The 16,463-nt window shown below is 41.3% G+C and overlaps 1 protein-coding gene across 3 annotated transcripts in view; it reads right to left on the bottom strand.

The window, feature by feature from the left end:
- The window catches only part of GRAMD4 (GRAM domain containing 4), a 75,896-nt gene that overhangs the window by 31,621 nt on the left and 27,812 nt on the right, over positions 1-16,463 (bottom strand). For all 3 annotated transcript variants that reach the window (XM_086886865.1, XM_023918656.2, XM_023918655.2), the window contains exon 3: positions 11,689-11,809. In XM_086886865.1, the coding sequence (XP_086742991.1) occupies positions 11,689-11,809 (121 nt within the window). The remainder of the gene's footprint in view (positions 1-11,688; positions 11,810-16,463) is intronic.

The raw sequence follows: 16,463 nt of genomic DNA, 5'->3' as shown, positions 1-16,463 counted from the left end.
GTGCAGTGTGTCCAATCACTTCACCTGCTGCTGGGGGACTGTCTGCACTCCTGCAGCAGGAAGAGCTTTAGAGCACAGAATTAGGAGAGATGGGAAGAAGATACAGGAATCAAGGGGACAACACAATGGCTTCCACTGTGAGGCTACAGACTGAACTCCACCAAAGAGCAAGCAGTGATGTTATCCATCTCCCCACTGAGACATGGTGACCCTGGGAAGAAGAGCTGGAGCACAGAAACCAAGTTATCCTCCAGCAACTAAAACTGAGAATCCCCAAGGATAGGGCAGGGAAATGTCACTGTTGCAGCAGGTATTGTCTCTCCTGCAAATTAATGGAAAGATATGGTTATAAGGCCACACTTCTACGTGGAGCTGTTCCTAACTGCATATCCACAAGGAATTTTAAATCCAACAAGAAAACTACAGTTATAATTTGTTTACCCTACTTTCAAACGCTTGCCTTGTTCCAGAGCAAGAGCCTGCACACAGCTGAGGGGAAACATCTGTTGCACTTCAAGTGCACTGGAGCTTGTGCAATATCATGAAGATATCACAGAAAGTTCCAAAGCCTGACAGAGATGCTATCTTCTCAAGACCATTAAAGGGAAAAAATTCTTCATTACGCATTTTTTGTTTTATTAAAGAGGAAGTGACTATGCATTTTGTGTATATAAGAAAACCACACACATTATAAATTAACCTCAATGTCCTTGAAAGTCAGATCTTCCAGCTTCCTTAATTCCAGTTGTTCTAATTGCACTACATCTTGTACTACTAAAACCAAAACAAAACCTCCAGAAATGTTACCTCTTGTCCTCCAAAAAGGACAAGCAGTGCCAAATATTCTTTATGGAAAGAGGCAGAGTTACAGGGCACACAGAAAGAGGCAGAACTCCTATAAAACAAACAACAAAAAAATACAACATCCAAACTTTAAGGGCTGTCAGCTTCACATTTCAGAGCATTTCCTAACTTTCCCATACATGACTGCAATTCAAATCCACCCCATCAAGTCCTTAAAGCAGTATTTGTTGCTGCTTTGGCAGCAGTGTGGTCTGGCACTGTAAAACCTTCGTGTTCAGTTAGTTAAATACTCTTAAGTCTGCTAAGCAACACAAGCCACAGAGAGAGGAAGGGGGGGAAGTTCTTCCTTGCTCTCTCCTCTGAAATAATTTACCATTTGGCCTGAACTACACTTTCAAAGCAAATTTCTCAGTCCCTGAAGAGTCTTCCTGCAGAATGAGTGAACCTGGCTACAAAGAGCAGGGGTCACAGACCCCCGAGAAGAATCCATAAGAACATTTCACCATGGTATCCATCTACTGGGTTTTACAGATGAGTACCCTCCTTGATGATGAGACTGAAGGGCTCCTTGGATTTCATCTTCAGTCAGTCAAAATTCAAACATCCTTGCCACTCTGCACACACACAAAAGGGTAAAACATGAAAGGTCAAGCTTCCAGATGAATCAGTTTCCACAATTTCCTTCCCAAGTATATCCATCACGGCTCACTATCTTCTCCAGGGCAAGAAACATTAAAATACTGCTAGAGACTCAGTGCATGTCTTAGCTGGACATTCATTCAGGTGAAGTGAGTAGCCATAAAGATGATTTGGTTAGAGGGGGGAAATTACTAAAAGAAGAAAATGTCTGCTGAAATACTGACAGAGAAAATGCTGGCAAGCCTGGGAACTAGGCCTGGGAACCAGAAGCCTTGTGAGAAGTGCAGCTGGCCTCTCTGAAATGCATAGCCTGGTACCTAGAAACCTGAGACACCCTGAGTCACCACCAATAAGTACGAAAACAAGGAACTGTAACAAACACATATCATCTGAAAAGATGAAAAATAGTCTGAAAACATGAGAAACATCCTGACAAAGTAAGACTTGGTAACTGCCATTGGCTGTTATATCTGCAAGACAAAGAAAACAGTCCAGAAAAATAATAATTGGCTTGAGAGAACAGAAAACAACATCCATTGGTTATTCTAGGTGAAATATAGAAATTAACAGCATCTACTGGCTGCTGAAGCAGAAGTGTCCTACACTTCCTTATTTCTCTCTGATATGAAATAATTTTTATCCAAAACAAAACTCCTCTCTCCAAGAACTTTGCATGCTGCACATACTTTTCCTTTCCTAAACAGGATGAGCTCTTCACACAAACTTTCTAAGAGACCTTGGACCCTCACTCAGGACAGTTTGGTTTGTCCTCCCACATCTGGCATGGTTTGGCCCATTCTGACATCTGTCCAATAAGCTAGAAACTGGTATTAATGTAAACATTTGTATATGTGCATATAAATAATCATAACTACATTTTCTGTGGTTTTACTGGAAAGTTTGCTTCATTAGTGAAAAGTCTGTAGTAGCCTGTAACAGTATAGACCTGCTTGGTTGCTGCCAAGAATTTATAATAATTCTTAGCTCAATAAATATATTTTTATACACACACACACACACACACACACACATATATATATATATATATTTGAGTTATAAATCATAGGTATAGTTGCTAGCCATGATTTTTGTCGCAATCTGTAATAAGTGGAGAATTTAGTGTAAAAAAGCTCCATACCCTCAAGTCTTACAGAAGTCTATGAAGTCAGTCACAACTGCTAAATACCTACACACTGGGTAGCCCTTTAGGTTGTGACAGCAGATGTGAGCCTGAAAAAATGCTTTAGAAGCTCTCTAGCAAAGCCAACTTGTGTAGAAAGGCAGGACAATATCTGGATGGTATTGCTCTTTTAAAATGAGCTATAAAAGTCTGTAAAACAAGGCAACAGTGGTGTTTCAATGACAGTAATTATTACACTTATTATTGCACTGTAAACCCTAGGAGAACTGACCCCATAATAAAGACCATCATCAGTGATGTATCTCACAGGTTACCAAAAAATTGTATCCATTTCAGTTTTTCTACAGCATTTTATCCTCTGTGAGGTGCAATGGAACTGTCGCACCTGAACTCTAAGGATTTGGAAATTGAAATTGAAAGATTTAACATTTCAAAAAGGTTAGCTGATGCCAAATAACTTCTAAGACAGCAGCGCCCACTGCTTTGTTGCATCATCTTACAGCATCAGCCACTACAGCAAATGAAAAATTTCAATTTGCTCCACAGAATACTTGCCTATAAGAAATGTTCTGATAAAAAGCATTTAAACACCCAAGTATTTAGTCCTGGTGAAACTGAACAAAATGCTAGTGTTTAGAAAAGAAGGATGATACATCAGGCTAGAAAGGCGTGGTAGAATGCTGGATTTCTAATTCAAAACTGCTTGTGCAGTAAAGCGGATGTTTCCCTTAATCCCAGGATTGGAGGTAGATTAGGGAGCCTCCTCATAGCTGTTTTACATAATACCATTCCTTGCTAGATCTACAGGTATGTTGCAAAATCCCCCTCTAGGACAAAACAACCAAAATTTTCTTTCAGAGCAGAGCTAGAGACAGATAGTCACTGTGTCTAGCTACCTGAATTCAGCTTAGTGTTAAATCTAAGGAAACTGAGTTAAAAACTAGAAATGGCAAAAAGCATGTGTGCAACCCTGTCATATTTATATGGGGAAACACCAGTACTTAACAGGACAAAAATAACCTTTCTACATCTATGTTAATCATGGTAAATCTCCTTACAACCCTTTGAACATTACTGGAGTTCAAGTATGTTATTTAATTGTTACTAAACACACTAAATCCCAAACACACACTTTCAATCTGGATCTCACTAGTTGTGCTGACAGAGCCAGACACTGGCAGTTTCTCAAGGGAGGCAGCTTCCACCCTTACCAGGCTCCCAATTCCTACAGAAAGCTAATATGTCAACTTTGTCCCAAATAGACCGACTATATGACACTACTAACAAAATGTCAGGAGTCTGAAAACAGATTTATTATCATCATAGACACTCAAGAGCTTTTAGTCTTCACCTTAAAAACCAGCAGCAAATGGCAGTGCTGTGAAACACATGGAATGGCTTCATCACATATGATAAAGCAAAGACAAAGAAAGAATGTTGTCTGTTCATTCAACTCTGTGATGGAGAAGAACCCACAATGAAATTTCCTAACGTGTTTTTTTCCTTACAGTACAGTTACAGTAACTGCAATTTACATACTCCTCTGAAGACATGTTCACAGTTTATAGCTATAACTAGACACAGCTTAATTGTGCATTATTTGCTACCTGTTCTTCTTCTAATCCATGATTCTCCTTCTCCAGGGCATATGTTTTTTCCACCAGTGACTTGAGAACCATGGAGATTGCCGAAGAACTTAACATAATCTACCCAAAAGACTTCAGATAAAACATTACCTTTTGATCCCAGACATTGTGAGATATTCTACTTCTTTGCATGCCAGATGCTTGGCAAAGTGCTTATTTAAGTCATCACTCTAGCAGCTCAACTTTATTAACTGTCCTTTTTTCTTTAAGCCATCCCTTAAAGTCATGTCATCTTTCATGCTTGGACTTCCACATTTCACTTGGGAATCCCAAAACTCACTGCTTAGGAGGATTACTCTTAGTATTTTACGAAGGAATAACCTAAAAATGACCTAAAATATCCTTTGTCAAAATGGATACCAGCATTCTTGCTCTCCATAGCCAGACAACTGGTCTGGAAGAACTCTTTTTTTTGTTTGTTTGTTTTTGGTGTTTTGTTTTGTTTGCGTTTGTGAACAACTTGATTTGCCAATTTAATGGCTTTCCTTTGTGGTCAGGCCATGCTTGTTTGCATGCATCTTTCATACAGACAATGTAACAAAAAAGATTTTCTAATAGACACTAATATTGGTGTCATGAAAAGCCAAAAGGCAGACAGAATCACTAAAGATTTAGTATCTTTATTGAGCACCTATCTTTTCCTCCTCTCTGTCCTGTTTTATATAGGCCACAGATAAACATAAAACCCACGTTTTCAATACCACCTTTCTCCATCTCAGTCTGCAAACATCAAAACAAAGAAGTGACCTGTCACATTCACAACTAGTCATGCCATTTTCCCTTTAAAAACTTTAACACAGGTTTGGCCATTTAACAATCACTTTTTGCTTTGTTTTATTTCCATCACTCCTTTGTGCTTCTCTTTGCTGTTCCAAAGACAGAGCTCCTGCCCCAGTTCTCACACTAAGCAGAGATTCAGAGGACCAGTTTCTGAGCCTCTTTGCATACGCCTACAGGGCGGGGAGCAGCGTGGGCTCCTGCTCTGCTGATAGGAAATAAGCCAACTCCAATCCAGAGACAGTGGAGGGAAGGCTGAGTCTGAACCATCATCCTCTCTCAGTCAGTTAATATTCACTGGTGGTACTCTCCTCACCTGAACAGCAAGAGTTTCATATAAAGTGTTCTCTTGCATGTGATAAGGAGGACTGATTTACAGAACACATCATATTTGACAAAGTGTTCTTCCTCTGTGCAAGCTGTTCCAACCTCCTCTCTCACCATTCCTGTTATGTCCTACTTGGAGTGGATGAGGTTAGAAAGAACTGAGATGCCATTGCTAAGGTTTGCACAAAATAGTTATGCTAACTACCAATTAGTAACTTTACATTTACATTTAGTGCTTTCAGTGGAGCTTTATCATGTTGTAATAGACACAGACCTGGATCATTTCCCCTTCATTAGGGAAGGATTTTAAATTACACTTCCTGAAAATACAGTTTACTGAGACAGAGCCCTTTCTCAAAACATCAAGTGGAAAGTTTTGTATTGCTGGATACACTTAAAAAGTCAGTTTAAAAGTCATGAAAAATACTGCTGCTCTATGAATTTTCAGAAATTTCAGAGAATAAAAATGCCAGAAGTGTCGCAAAACCCACCTAAAATAAACAGAACTGCAAAAATGTTGTCATTATTGCCGGAATGTTTTTCACTCTGTGGTTTTGGCAGAAGTGAAACAGTCTATAAATGTTGAAATAACGTCTGGCTTAGGAATAGCAGCAGGCTCTTCCAAGGCTTTTGTGTTACTAAACTGAGCAGGGAAATGCAGGTTCCACATGGGGCTCCCAGAATCTCCATCCCAGTTAAACAAAAGGGAGAGGCACAACAGTGCTGACCATTGCCCTGCCTGGGTTTTCACACCCTTTCTGCAATTCACAAAGCCAAGCTGGGAACACACACAAAGGCAGAAACAAGCACAGCCCACGTACATAACACAGTGTGTAGGTGGTATCTGTTCAAGGCTCTGGAGGAGCTCAAACAATACATCCCTCTGAGCACTGTGCTGCATTTTGGTTCATCAGTCTCATGAAAAGGCAGTGTGACAATACAAGATCCTCCAGCATTTGGGCATCTTCATGCATAGCATCATCACCTACACCATCAAGTACATGCTTTGTCCAATGACAAGGGCAGATTGCACAAGCCAGGCTCAGACCAAGGATCAGCCCAGGACTCCAGCCTGCTGCTCTACTGGCATGGAGTCACATCCTTTCCCTATCCCCTGGTCTCAGGAACCTCGTGCTGAAGCCAAGCTGAGAGCGAGCAAAAGCCCAACCTATCTCCTCCACCAGTCAGAGCAGAGTCCCTGAAGATGAGAAATGGAGATCTGCTCATTAGTCTGTATTGAGGCCTCTTGACCCCCAAACAATGCCCTACACTGCTCACAACTGTCTCTTCCAACAGTGTTTCCAGGAAAATGAAGCCAGAGTTTTGGAGAGTTTGGGTTGGGTTTTTTTTGCCCAGGAAAGCTAGAAATGAACTCAACATACATGGTATGTAAGTATCTTTGGGTACAAGCAAAACCTTTCCTACACCTCTTAAGAAAATTTCTGTAGTCTTTGAGAAGTCTCCTAGTCAGAGGTCAGATCTAGAAATAATTTTGCAACTCATTAGTAAGCAAATGAGATGTTAGTAAGCAAATTAGAGACAGCTCTGTAGCAAAGCCTGGACTCATGTATTTTTACTGCATCATCTCTGGGTGTCCAGGATAAACATTGAAGATTTCCCACCAGTCACCACAGGCAAACCAGTCTTCATCAGAGGGACTCTACAATCTCAAACGAGACATGTAAATTTCCCAGGGACACATTTTTAGTGCTAGGGAGTCCAGGATTTTAAACTGAAACAAAGGAAGTTTAGAGGAAGGAGTAAAGGATGTGAGAAACCCAGGGTAAGCTCTAGTGCCACAGCACCCTCAGCAGTATCAGCACACTTTTTTTCAGAGCCCATGGTGCAGTACCAGGATCCCTTGGCCAAGGGTTGACCATGTAGAAAGGAATGGCTATTATGCCCCACAGCTGGTATTTGGGTCTCTCAGATAAACACAGCAGCTGCACGTTATCTTGCCAGGAGATGCTGCTATGGACATCAGCTCAAATCAGCTCTAGATTCTGCTTCAAGATTTTCTATCTTTACCTATGGTTCAGACTACAGGCTGATAGGTCAGTAAGAAAACAGCAAAACCAATACTGAATCTGTTCTGCTCTTCTCTAGCTCTGCCACTGCAGCTGGTGTGACCCTCACACCAGGAGAAATTAAACCAAAGGTATTCTGACACAGCTGGTAATTGGACTCTGGCACAGCTTCACTGTCTATTTGTTGCATACAATTACTGGGACTGTTTGAGGAGGTATTAGCATTTCTGTACAGAACTGAACTTTTCAGCATAGTCTTTTGCTGGTCAGCACACGCTTGGTCTCTGAGTTTTAACACTTTCTAACATGCCAGTTCTGCCTGAGAATCATGTATGGTTTTCTAGAGCTCTGCTTCCATGAGGTCATTATTCTGCTAGGTTGCTCTTAAAAAGAATCATCGGGTCATCTACATCAGAAAGTGGGAACCAGAGAATATACTCTGGAGTTAGTCACATAAATGGTTCAAAAAGGCACAAGGACGAACAGTGTGCCAGAGTAGAAATTTCAATAGGAAAGCAACAGAATCCCAACTACTTTTGTCATGTGGTATAAACATCATGACTGAAACCAATGATTTGGTAAGACCTTCAAGATTCCTGCCACAAACTGCTGTATGGAGTGGAATGCAAAAACCCTAGTGGGAGAGGATTTTATTTCCTTCTAGTACTCCTCATCCTCATGTGAGGTTCCTTTGATTTACCAGTTCATGACTAATCCTCTTCTCTAATAGTCACCTGGTTTATTTCACTCAGCTGGTGCTACCAACCCTTCCTGGGCTGCTGAATTTCTGCATTGCAAAAGGCTTGAACATCCTTGAATTAGAATTGGCTAATACTTTATGTAAACCACAGGGTGCATGTATGCTTACAAAGCACCTTGTGGCACCAGGACAAGAGTGCTGGTATCTCCAAAACTGCCCTCTATAAGCAGGCACAGGAAGTAACAGGAAGCAAGCTGTTTACCTCAAACAAAAAGGCATAAAAGCAGAAAGACTGTTTTGCTGGTTGTTTTGTCTTTCAAATGCAAGAGCAGCAAGCACAATTTTATTTTTTTTTAAGATACAACTAGGTTCTGAAATGGAAACACTAAAACCACTACTAATCTTAGCATATCAAACTAACTGCCCTGGATCAGTAGTTTCCTTCCCAAACTGAGCCCCCAACTAGCCTAAGGCAGTGTTCACTTGTGTTAAAAGCTAGGTTATAATAACAGAAAACCCTTTAGAAATAAATTATTCTGATTGTACCAGCTCCAAGACAAAACTTTTTAGAACCACATGCACCAGCAACTCCAGCAGACTAAGTTCTTTGCACTTTCATTCAGCTGGTGTTCCGAGACTTTCTGAAGGAACCCACACCAATACCACAAACCCAACACACACATTTCAGCATTCCTATAGTAAGGCTCAGACTGAGCCATTGTATCAAAGAGATTAAGACCATTCTCACACAGACAGGAAAAGCAACTTTAGCCCCTTTGACTGGGAGAATCAGGTGTCCCCTCCCCCTTGCTAAAGACATTATCCAAGATCCCTTCCTCTGTGTGCCTCATCCTCCCATCAGCTTAAATCCCTTGCATTTCCAGACACGTTTTACTTGCATTTACAGCTCTGCACACGCTAAGCCATTCCTCTCCATCTTCACATCTCCGGGTGTTCAGATTACCTCTTTGCTAAAGACAGGCATCTCGATGAAGATATTTCCCCTTAGACACAACAGCTTGACTCTATACCTACTTGCTCCGGATCTCCCATGCAGTTTGTAGAGGCTACACTTCAGTTTGGGATGTCTTTCACTGAATGTACTACTCGGCCAAACTGCACCCATTGCTTGTGCCTACTAACAGCTGAATGGAGTCTAGAGAAAAGCTTTAGCCAGGCACCTCAAATTACAGACCCACGCTGACTTGCAGCTGTGTAATGTATGTGCACATTACACATGACATATAGCTGAAAGGAAATCTCTCCTCCTTAAACCTCCTGGCTACTGAGACCAATACAAATAAAAGTATCTAAGAGGCAAAAACAAAAAAGTCAGAATCAAGCTGATAACAAGCAGAACCATAGCACACTAAAAAGCAAATGCATGAAACTTTAGGTATTTCCCTCATGAACTAGCAATTGCTTTGATTTTTGCATGCCCAGCTGGAGGAAATGGAGTATGTAGACGTGGCAGTTTATGCAAAATCACAATCATAGCAAGGTGTCCTTAAGGAATTCCATAGCTAAAAATAGTATAGAAATCCTGCAGAGCAACTAGCCTTCCTAAAAAACATCTACTGCAGCAATAGGATTTTCAAAAAATAATGACCAGGCTTTCTTTCAAGGGCAAACCGAAATGAACAAACTACACATGTCATAATGTTTTTCTGCACATCATTAGTTCACTTTTGGGAAGACAACAATAATGAAGCATTCTGGGTACCAAAAAATCCCAAAATAACTCAGAAGGAAAAAGGAAAGGTAAGAACTCAGGAGCCATACACAAAAGCTGAACTCCTACTTCACTCCAACTGACAAACATGGTGACCTATTTAATCCCAAAATTTTCAATGGAAAATGGCCAAGGAAGGGATAAGCTTTATCTCATTTATTTTTCAGCCAGTTTATGATTCTTACTCTTGTTTTTATGTACAGAGTTACAATTTGTCAGGACAACTCTAATTTCAGCAGACGTCAGGCTTTGGTGAGGAGGTGAGGGCTGGAGACACCCCTGGCTGACTCGAGCCACCCAGCTGAACCACCCCATGGGCCTGAACCCTCAAACATCTGCTCAAAGTTTACACAGAAGGGTGAACTTCTTTATCCTTCACCTCAGAGTTTACTGCAAAGTTCTGCACAAGGGAAGAATGATTCAGCCACAAGTAACAGTTGATCAGAAGATTTTCAAATTAGAGCACGAACCTGAAGACTACCAGTATTCACAAACCTGCGTGCCCCATTTAGTTACTGTGAGAACATACTAAGAAGAATGAATTCACCAGCCATGGAAGTGTCTGGGAGCCCTGTAATGGTTTTACATCAAAAAGCACATCCTACTACAGAGCTACTAATCAGCTCTGCTATGTCCTACTGTTTCTGCTGCACATGAGATTGCTTTGAGAAATCACATGTGTCCTGTCTAGTTTAAAAAAACACTTGTATAATAGGAGCTTTAGCAATGTGTCTTTGGGGATGGAAGGAGTACATGGTAACTCTGTACTGAATAATTAAATAAAAATCAAGTAAATCACTGAAACTAACAAGGCAAGTCAAACAAGTCTTTCAGTTTTCGCTTGACGTTCCAACCATGATACCTCTTCCAGGTATCAGTGGAAGTTGACAGCAGCTTGTTATAAATGCCTGCCCAGTCTCCTTCATCAGGCCTCCATCACATCAGGAGGAAAACATATCAAACATTGCCAAGTGAAAAACAAGTCACAGAAAATTAATGACAAATCCTAGAGAATATGCTGAAGATAAAAATCTAAGTCTTGTCATTGGATTATAGCCTAGAAATTGAACAGATTCTATAGTCTTGTTATTTCTACCCCTTAAACAATACCTGACAAGCTTTGAACACATAAAAACAACCCTCATAGTCTGAAGTTTAAAACCAAAATATTAAAATGGCCATTTTGGGAAGCAACTGAGCAAGAATTCTCACTAGTTTACTATAGAGATCTCTACTTTTATCGAGGTATTTTGTTTTCCATTTTTCTGTTTTTAACTGTCTTAAAAATCCAACAGTTCAGACCTGCTGAGATAAAATCCTCAAAATCTTGCAGGTGCCTCTAGCCATAAATGACAACTTTTTCTCATAACACACACATATGTACATATATACAAGCATAAACCCTAACAACTAACACTTGAAATCTACAGACACTCCTCTCTGTATTTCTTACACCACTCACCAATAATACATATAACATTAAGAGAAATGTGTTTTAAGATACATTATTTGCTGAAACAGCTTCCACGAAAACGAAATGGTCTCCCCTTCATACATCTCTTCTTAGCAATTACAACTAGAAAGAAAGACACCTATTGCAGGCACATTAACGCTGACTTAGTTCTAAGACAACCTGCAGATGTCAACATCAAGACTTTAACTATACAGCTTTTGTCACATAGTATGTTGCGAGGAATGCAATGAGAAAAAAAATACCCAAGTGACCCAGAAACCCTGCGAATGCTTTTAAGTTCTTCTTAGGGAAGCATAAACGCACGTACTATCTGCTCTGCACATCAGCACACCTCAAATTTCTGATGCCAACTTCTACAGTTAGATTAAAATTATTTCAGAAGGCCTAAACCATTCCTCTCCACAGAGCATTTTGTACTTACGTAAGAAGTGTTTTTCCAGTAAGGCTATTTCCAGGTGACCTTTGATCTCATTCAGTCTGTCAGACTCTGTTCTGTTAAAATCCTGGACTCCTGAAGCCATGATGATGGTCCCTGGACCAGCCTATAAGAAAACCAGAACATACTGAAAGTTCAGAAGGTTTTTTGTTTTGTTTTGTTTTTTTGGTGTAACAAATACATCGACTGATTTCTGGTGCAGTAAAGAAACAAGCATGTGAGAAACATGCAAATAACAACACCTCTCCACGCCTCTTTCAGCATCAGATTACCAAAATAGATGAATGAAAGCTAATCAAATGTGAGTTTACAGAACACTTCTGCAGACCTTGGGAAGCTACAAAAAACAAGTGGGAACACCACCACCCTTACTAGTTATACTGCATCATCATTTAAACCCTTCTTCTGCTGACTGAAAGCTGTATTTATACTACCCCTCCCCTCTCCTCACAGAATGAATGGTCAATGCTACATACTTTAAACATAAAATTGTGAAGCCAGCAAAAGTAAAACTTTTCTGGATAATTACTGAGCTATTGGGAAACACATATTGTGTATTTTACTATCCATTTATGGAATGTGTAGCTCTCAAGACCACAGTTTCCCAGCAAGGAAGAGGGTTCCCAGCTCCCCCACAACCCAGTCACTGCAGAAGGATGTTGTTGGTGCCCAGGAGCTCATCCTGGCAGGCCAGGAGAGCAGGAAATCCGAAGATTGCATGCCTCAACAGATTTATCAACACCCCCTGAATGAACTCAGCAGAATACCGAAAATCCTGCAGAAAGCAGGAATTAAAAAGCAATTTGATTAGAAAGACCAGTGACAACCATCACCTCCATGAAGTAAACACAAAAAAACCCCAGTCCCACACAGCAGAAGGTGGCAGGTGATGCCTTCTTTCTCTCCTAAAGTTGACATCTTCAGATAGCAGGGAAAAGGGTGGGTGAGGGCATCTCCTGGGTAATGGCTGCTCAGCACTTGTCCCCACAGTCCCCACCAGATACAAAAAATCTGTCAATGAGAATTACAGGAGCTTCTCTAGCAGCTTATACTCAAAATCAAAGTGATAGATTATAGAAACCTACATCTCAGAAATTATGTCAAGAAAAAAAGGAATTTATTTACCTATTCTGACTATTCTCCACTCCTTGTATGAACCCTAAAACATACAGGAACTGTATTCCTTTCAAACACCAGCCTGCATACATTTAACCATGACAGGTTAAATTTCATACATATATAAATTCAAGTAATCTACAGGAGACATTAAATTAAGACATTTTCTATGTTTTGGGAAGACGTGCAGAAAGCTTACTGATAGCAAAGTACTTTCACAGTTGGGATTGATTTTCACTTTCAAGACAAAACAGTGTGGAAATACCTATTAAACACCTGTTTTCTTGTTTGAACTGAACAGATGCTGAGTTTAGTCTCAGAATTTGTCTATATGGGCATATTAGCACTCTGTAGGCAGTTACTGGCCAACATTTACCTAGCACCAACTCCCCACCTGGGCTTGCTCAATACCATGCCAAGCAGAGATGCTATTTCCAGCCCCCTAAGCAGCACCCACCCACACAGCACTCTGTCAGCGCTGCTGCCCTGGCGAGGAGCAGAAGCTGTTAGCTCAGCAGCAGCCTTGGGCTACTTCCCATTTTGGAGCCGGCACAAATGACGCCACAGCACAGAGGGACAGACCCCAGGGCAGTCCCCACACAGGGAGCTGCAGCACAGCATCCTCCTCACCATGCCTCACGTTTCCCCATCACTCCTGCCTTTAGCCGATGAGAGATGCCATTTGCAGCTGCTCCAGCCACTGCAGAAGATTTTCAGATGAGCACAGGATGCGAATTAACACTGTGCTGATCTCTTATCTACAGAGCTGGGCTGCATTTATTTACGCTGCAAGATTTAGTGCTATCACTCACAGACATTTGGAGAGCCCCAAGGAGGATGGTGTGACTGAAGCCGAAAAGCAGCACCCTTACAGCACACTCCATGGGCAGGCACAAGGGAAATGTTATTAAAATACAGACTGCTGCCCAGGTGTTCACACACTGCTTTCTGTATTGTACACCCACATCAAGCACACAGGGACAATCTGCTCCCAGCATGCAGGAGTTCACAGGGAGCTACCTGAAGAAACAGTGCCACTGCTGAAATACTTTATTGATAAATAAATTAAATCACATACAGGACAAAGAGCAAGGTGCTGTACTCAAAAGGAATGTGCTTGGACTCTGGGCACCAGCCCCCGTGCTTGGACAGCAGCTGTCCACCCCAGGTGAGGGAGGACAGGAAAAAGAAAGAGGCTATTAAGTACCTAAGCATATTCGAGTTTTCATCCTCATTGAAGATACTCAAGATATTTTACCCAAAGATGTGCTACATTTCAGAAATCCATCTAGAGAACCAGCTCTGCTTTTGCTTCTCAGAGATGTTGAGTCAGTAATTATAGCCCAGGATACCTTAAGGTGCCTCTAAGGAAGAAGGAAAGAGCAAGAGGTGTGAAGCACTGGGGAGAGTGGTACCAGTTAACATGACTCATTCTTAGAGCTTCCAAATATATTTATCTGCTAAAGCATTGAATCCAAGCAGCCTGACATCCACCGATGGCTAAAAATCAGAAGGTACCCATCTTTAAACTAGCTATGTAAGGTTACAATGAGCTTCTAACTTAGAGAGGAGAAAAAAAGAGAAAAAAAATCCAGTGAGTTAAAACATAAGGCTGCTTACTAGAACACTAGGAGCAAGATCATGTAATTAACATGTAATAATAAAATGGTTTATTAAGATACGTGGTGACACAAGTTTGGTGGTGCACCCAATTTCCAAAATTAGCATCACCATAACATTTTATTACTATCATACAGAAAAACTGAGGACACCAGGACAGAAATATGGGAAACATTTAAGCAGATGTCTCTGTCACAGAAGTTTTTGCCCCATACCAACACACCTAAGAAAACAAGAAACAAGGTCTGTACATTTGTTGCAGGTCAACTGCCTGCCTCTGAATTCAAGGAGTCCCTCTTCCTGAAGCTCGCATATCTGGCTCAATTGACAAGTTAACAAAATCCTTGTATGAATTCCAGTTTCATCTGGGTACAGGTTTCTCCTCTCCACTGCCTCTGTAGGACAGCACTGGGACTCAGGCTGGGTTAACTACACTGCACTGTACAGATGTCCTTTCCAGTTTCTGACTCACAGTAAAAGCCTTGAAGGCTTCCACAGATTCCTGCTTTTCCTTCTGCCTCTCTAGCTTTGACTAGTATTGACACAGCATTTGACACAGGAGCCCTTTTAAAATGTTGGCAATCATGATTACTTAGCCAAGACCATGAGCAAGGCCTGGCAGTGCCTAGGAGGACAGAGAAATGCCAGAGGTGAACATAGAGACAGGGGTGTTAACATTTCTGATGATGACAGACTGCCTGTAACCCATTAGCAGAGTTCAGGGCTGTTTGTCCAAGCCACATCCAGCTCCAGATCTAAAACCCACATCTCCCCACAAAAGCGTTTCTGAAGCCATCTGCAGTTCAGGCTTTTCAAAACAGAACTTCCCAGCCCGAGACTTCTCTGCCCTCCCTCTCCAAAACCCCTTCACCCTGCGAACCCTGGGATTTGGTTCTGTGTGTTGCCACTGCTGCCCTACGGCCACAGAAGTGGTCCAAGTCACTTCCCAACTAAGCGGCTATGGATCTGACCTCTCCATCTGCAGCACAGCACACCTCCAGTATCACACAGAAACACTACTGCCCAACCCTATGCTTCTCATTTCCTTCCACAACATCATACGTATGTGGATGATTTTTTCTAGGAATATCTAAGAAAATGGTGGTCTGATTTCCAAGTTTGTCCTTAACTTGGAGAGGATCAATCCTCAAACACGAAGAATGGGGAGCAGTGAGGACACAACACACCAACCCCAGGGGCAAAACCATCCACTCAAGTCACTCCTCAGAGTCCAGAAAGTGGCTGGGACACAACACAGGGAAGAAGTAGTTTAAAATGGAAAATTTTAACTTGCATTAATTTGAGGAAAAAAGAGGAGGGGGGAATTGTTCAGCAAACTATGCAGCTTGTGTCGCAAAGTTCTAGCCTCCTGAGCTTTTCATCTGACACTTCATGTTCATTTTCTTACTTCAAACTATGAAAGGGCTCCCCATGAATGCTGCAATTACCTGCTGTAAGAAAAGGAAAAACTCAACAACATTGTTTAAGAATGAAGGCATCTGCATGAATAGTTAATCCTTAGCAGCTATTCTTGGAAGCATACCCATACTGGCATGCTCCCAAAACACAGCTATATTCTACATAAATTTTTAAAAATCTAGTGCTAGCCAGGTTTAGAGACCTTAACTTATTACTGCAATGTTTGCATCATGCTTTGTATCTTCCAATCACTGTAAATGAGATGACCAACAGAGCAGCGTTTAAGGTTTTAATTGACATGTGTCAGGAAAAAACAAGCTGTACTGCAAGAGCAATTAAAGTAATGTTTTCTGTACCACAATAACTCAGATTTAATCCTAGCACGCTGGCAGGGGACTTGCATAAGTAGATTAGGCTGCTTTCAGTACAATATGCCAGATACAAGACAGCTTTACTAGTAATTCTCACTGCCAGGTTAGTGCCAGCCTCTACAGGTTTAAATACAGTTTGCTCTTCTCCACTCTGTGAAGGGGATGTGATCTCTGCAGCATGTTCATTCATATGAACATAGCACTCAGAACTGGAACTTGTCTCCCCTTCTGTAC

The sequence above is a fragment of the Cyanistes caeruleus genome, chromosome 4, assembly GCF_971803275.1.
Source record: "Cyanistes caeruleus chromosome 4, bCyaCae1.hap1.1, whole genome shotgun sequence".
Classification (NCBI taxonomy): domain Eukaryota; kingdom Metazoa; phylum Chordata; class Aves; order Passeriformes; family Paridae; genus Cyanistes; species Cyanistes caeruleus.
Note: the sequence above shows the minus strand (reverse complement) of the source record. Positions and strands in the feature narration are given on the sequence as shown.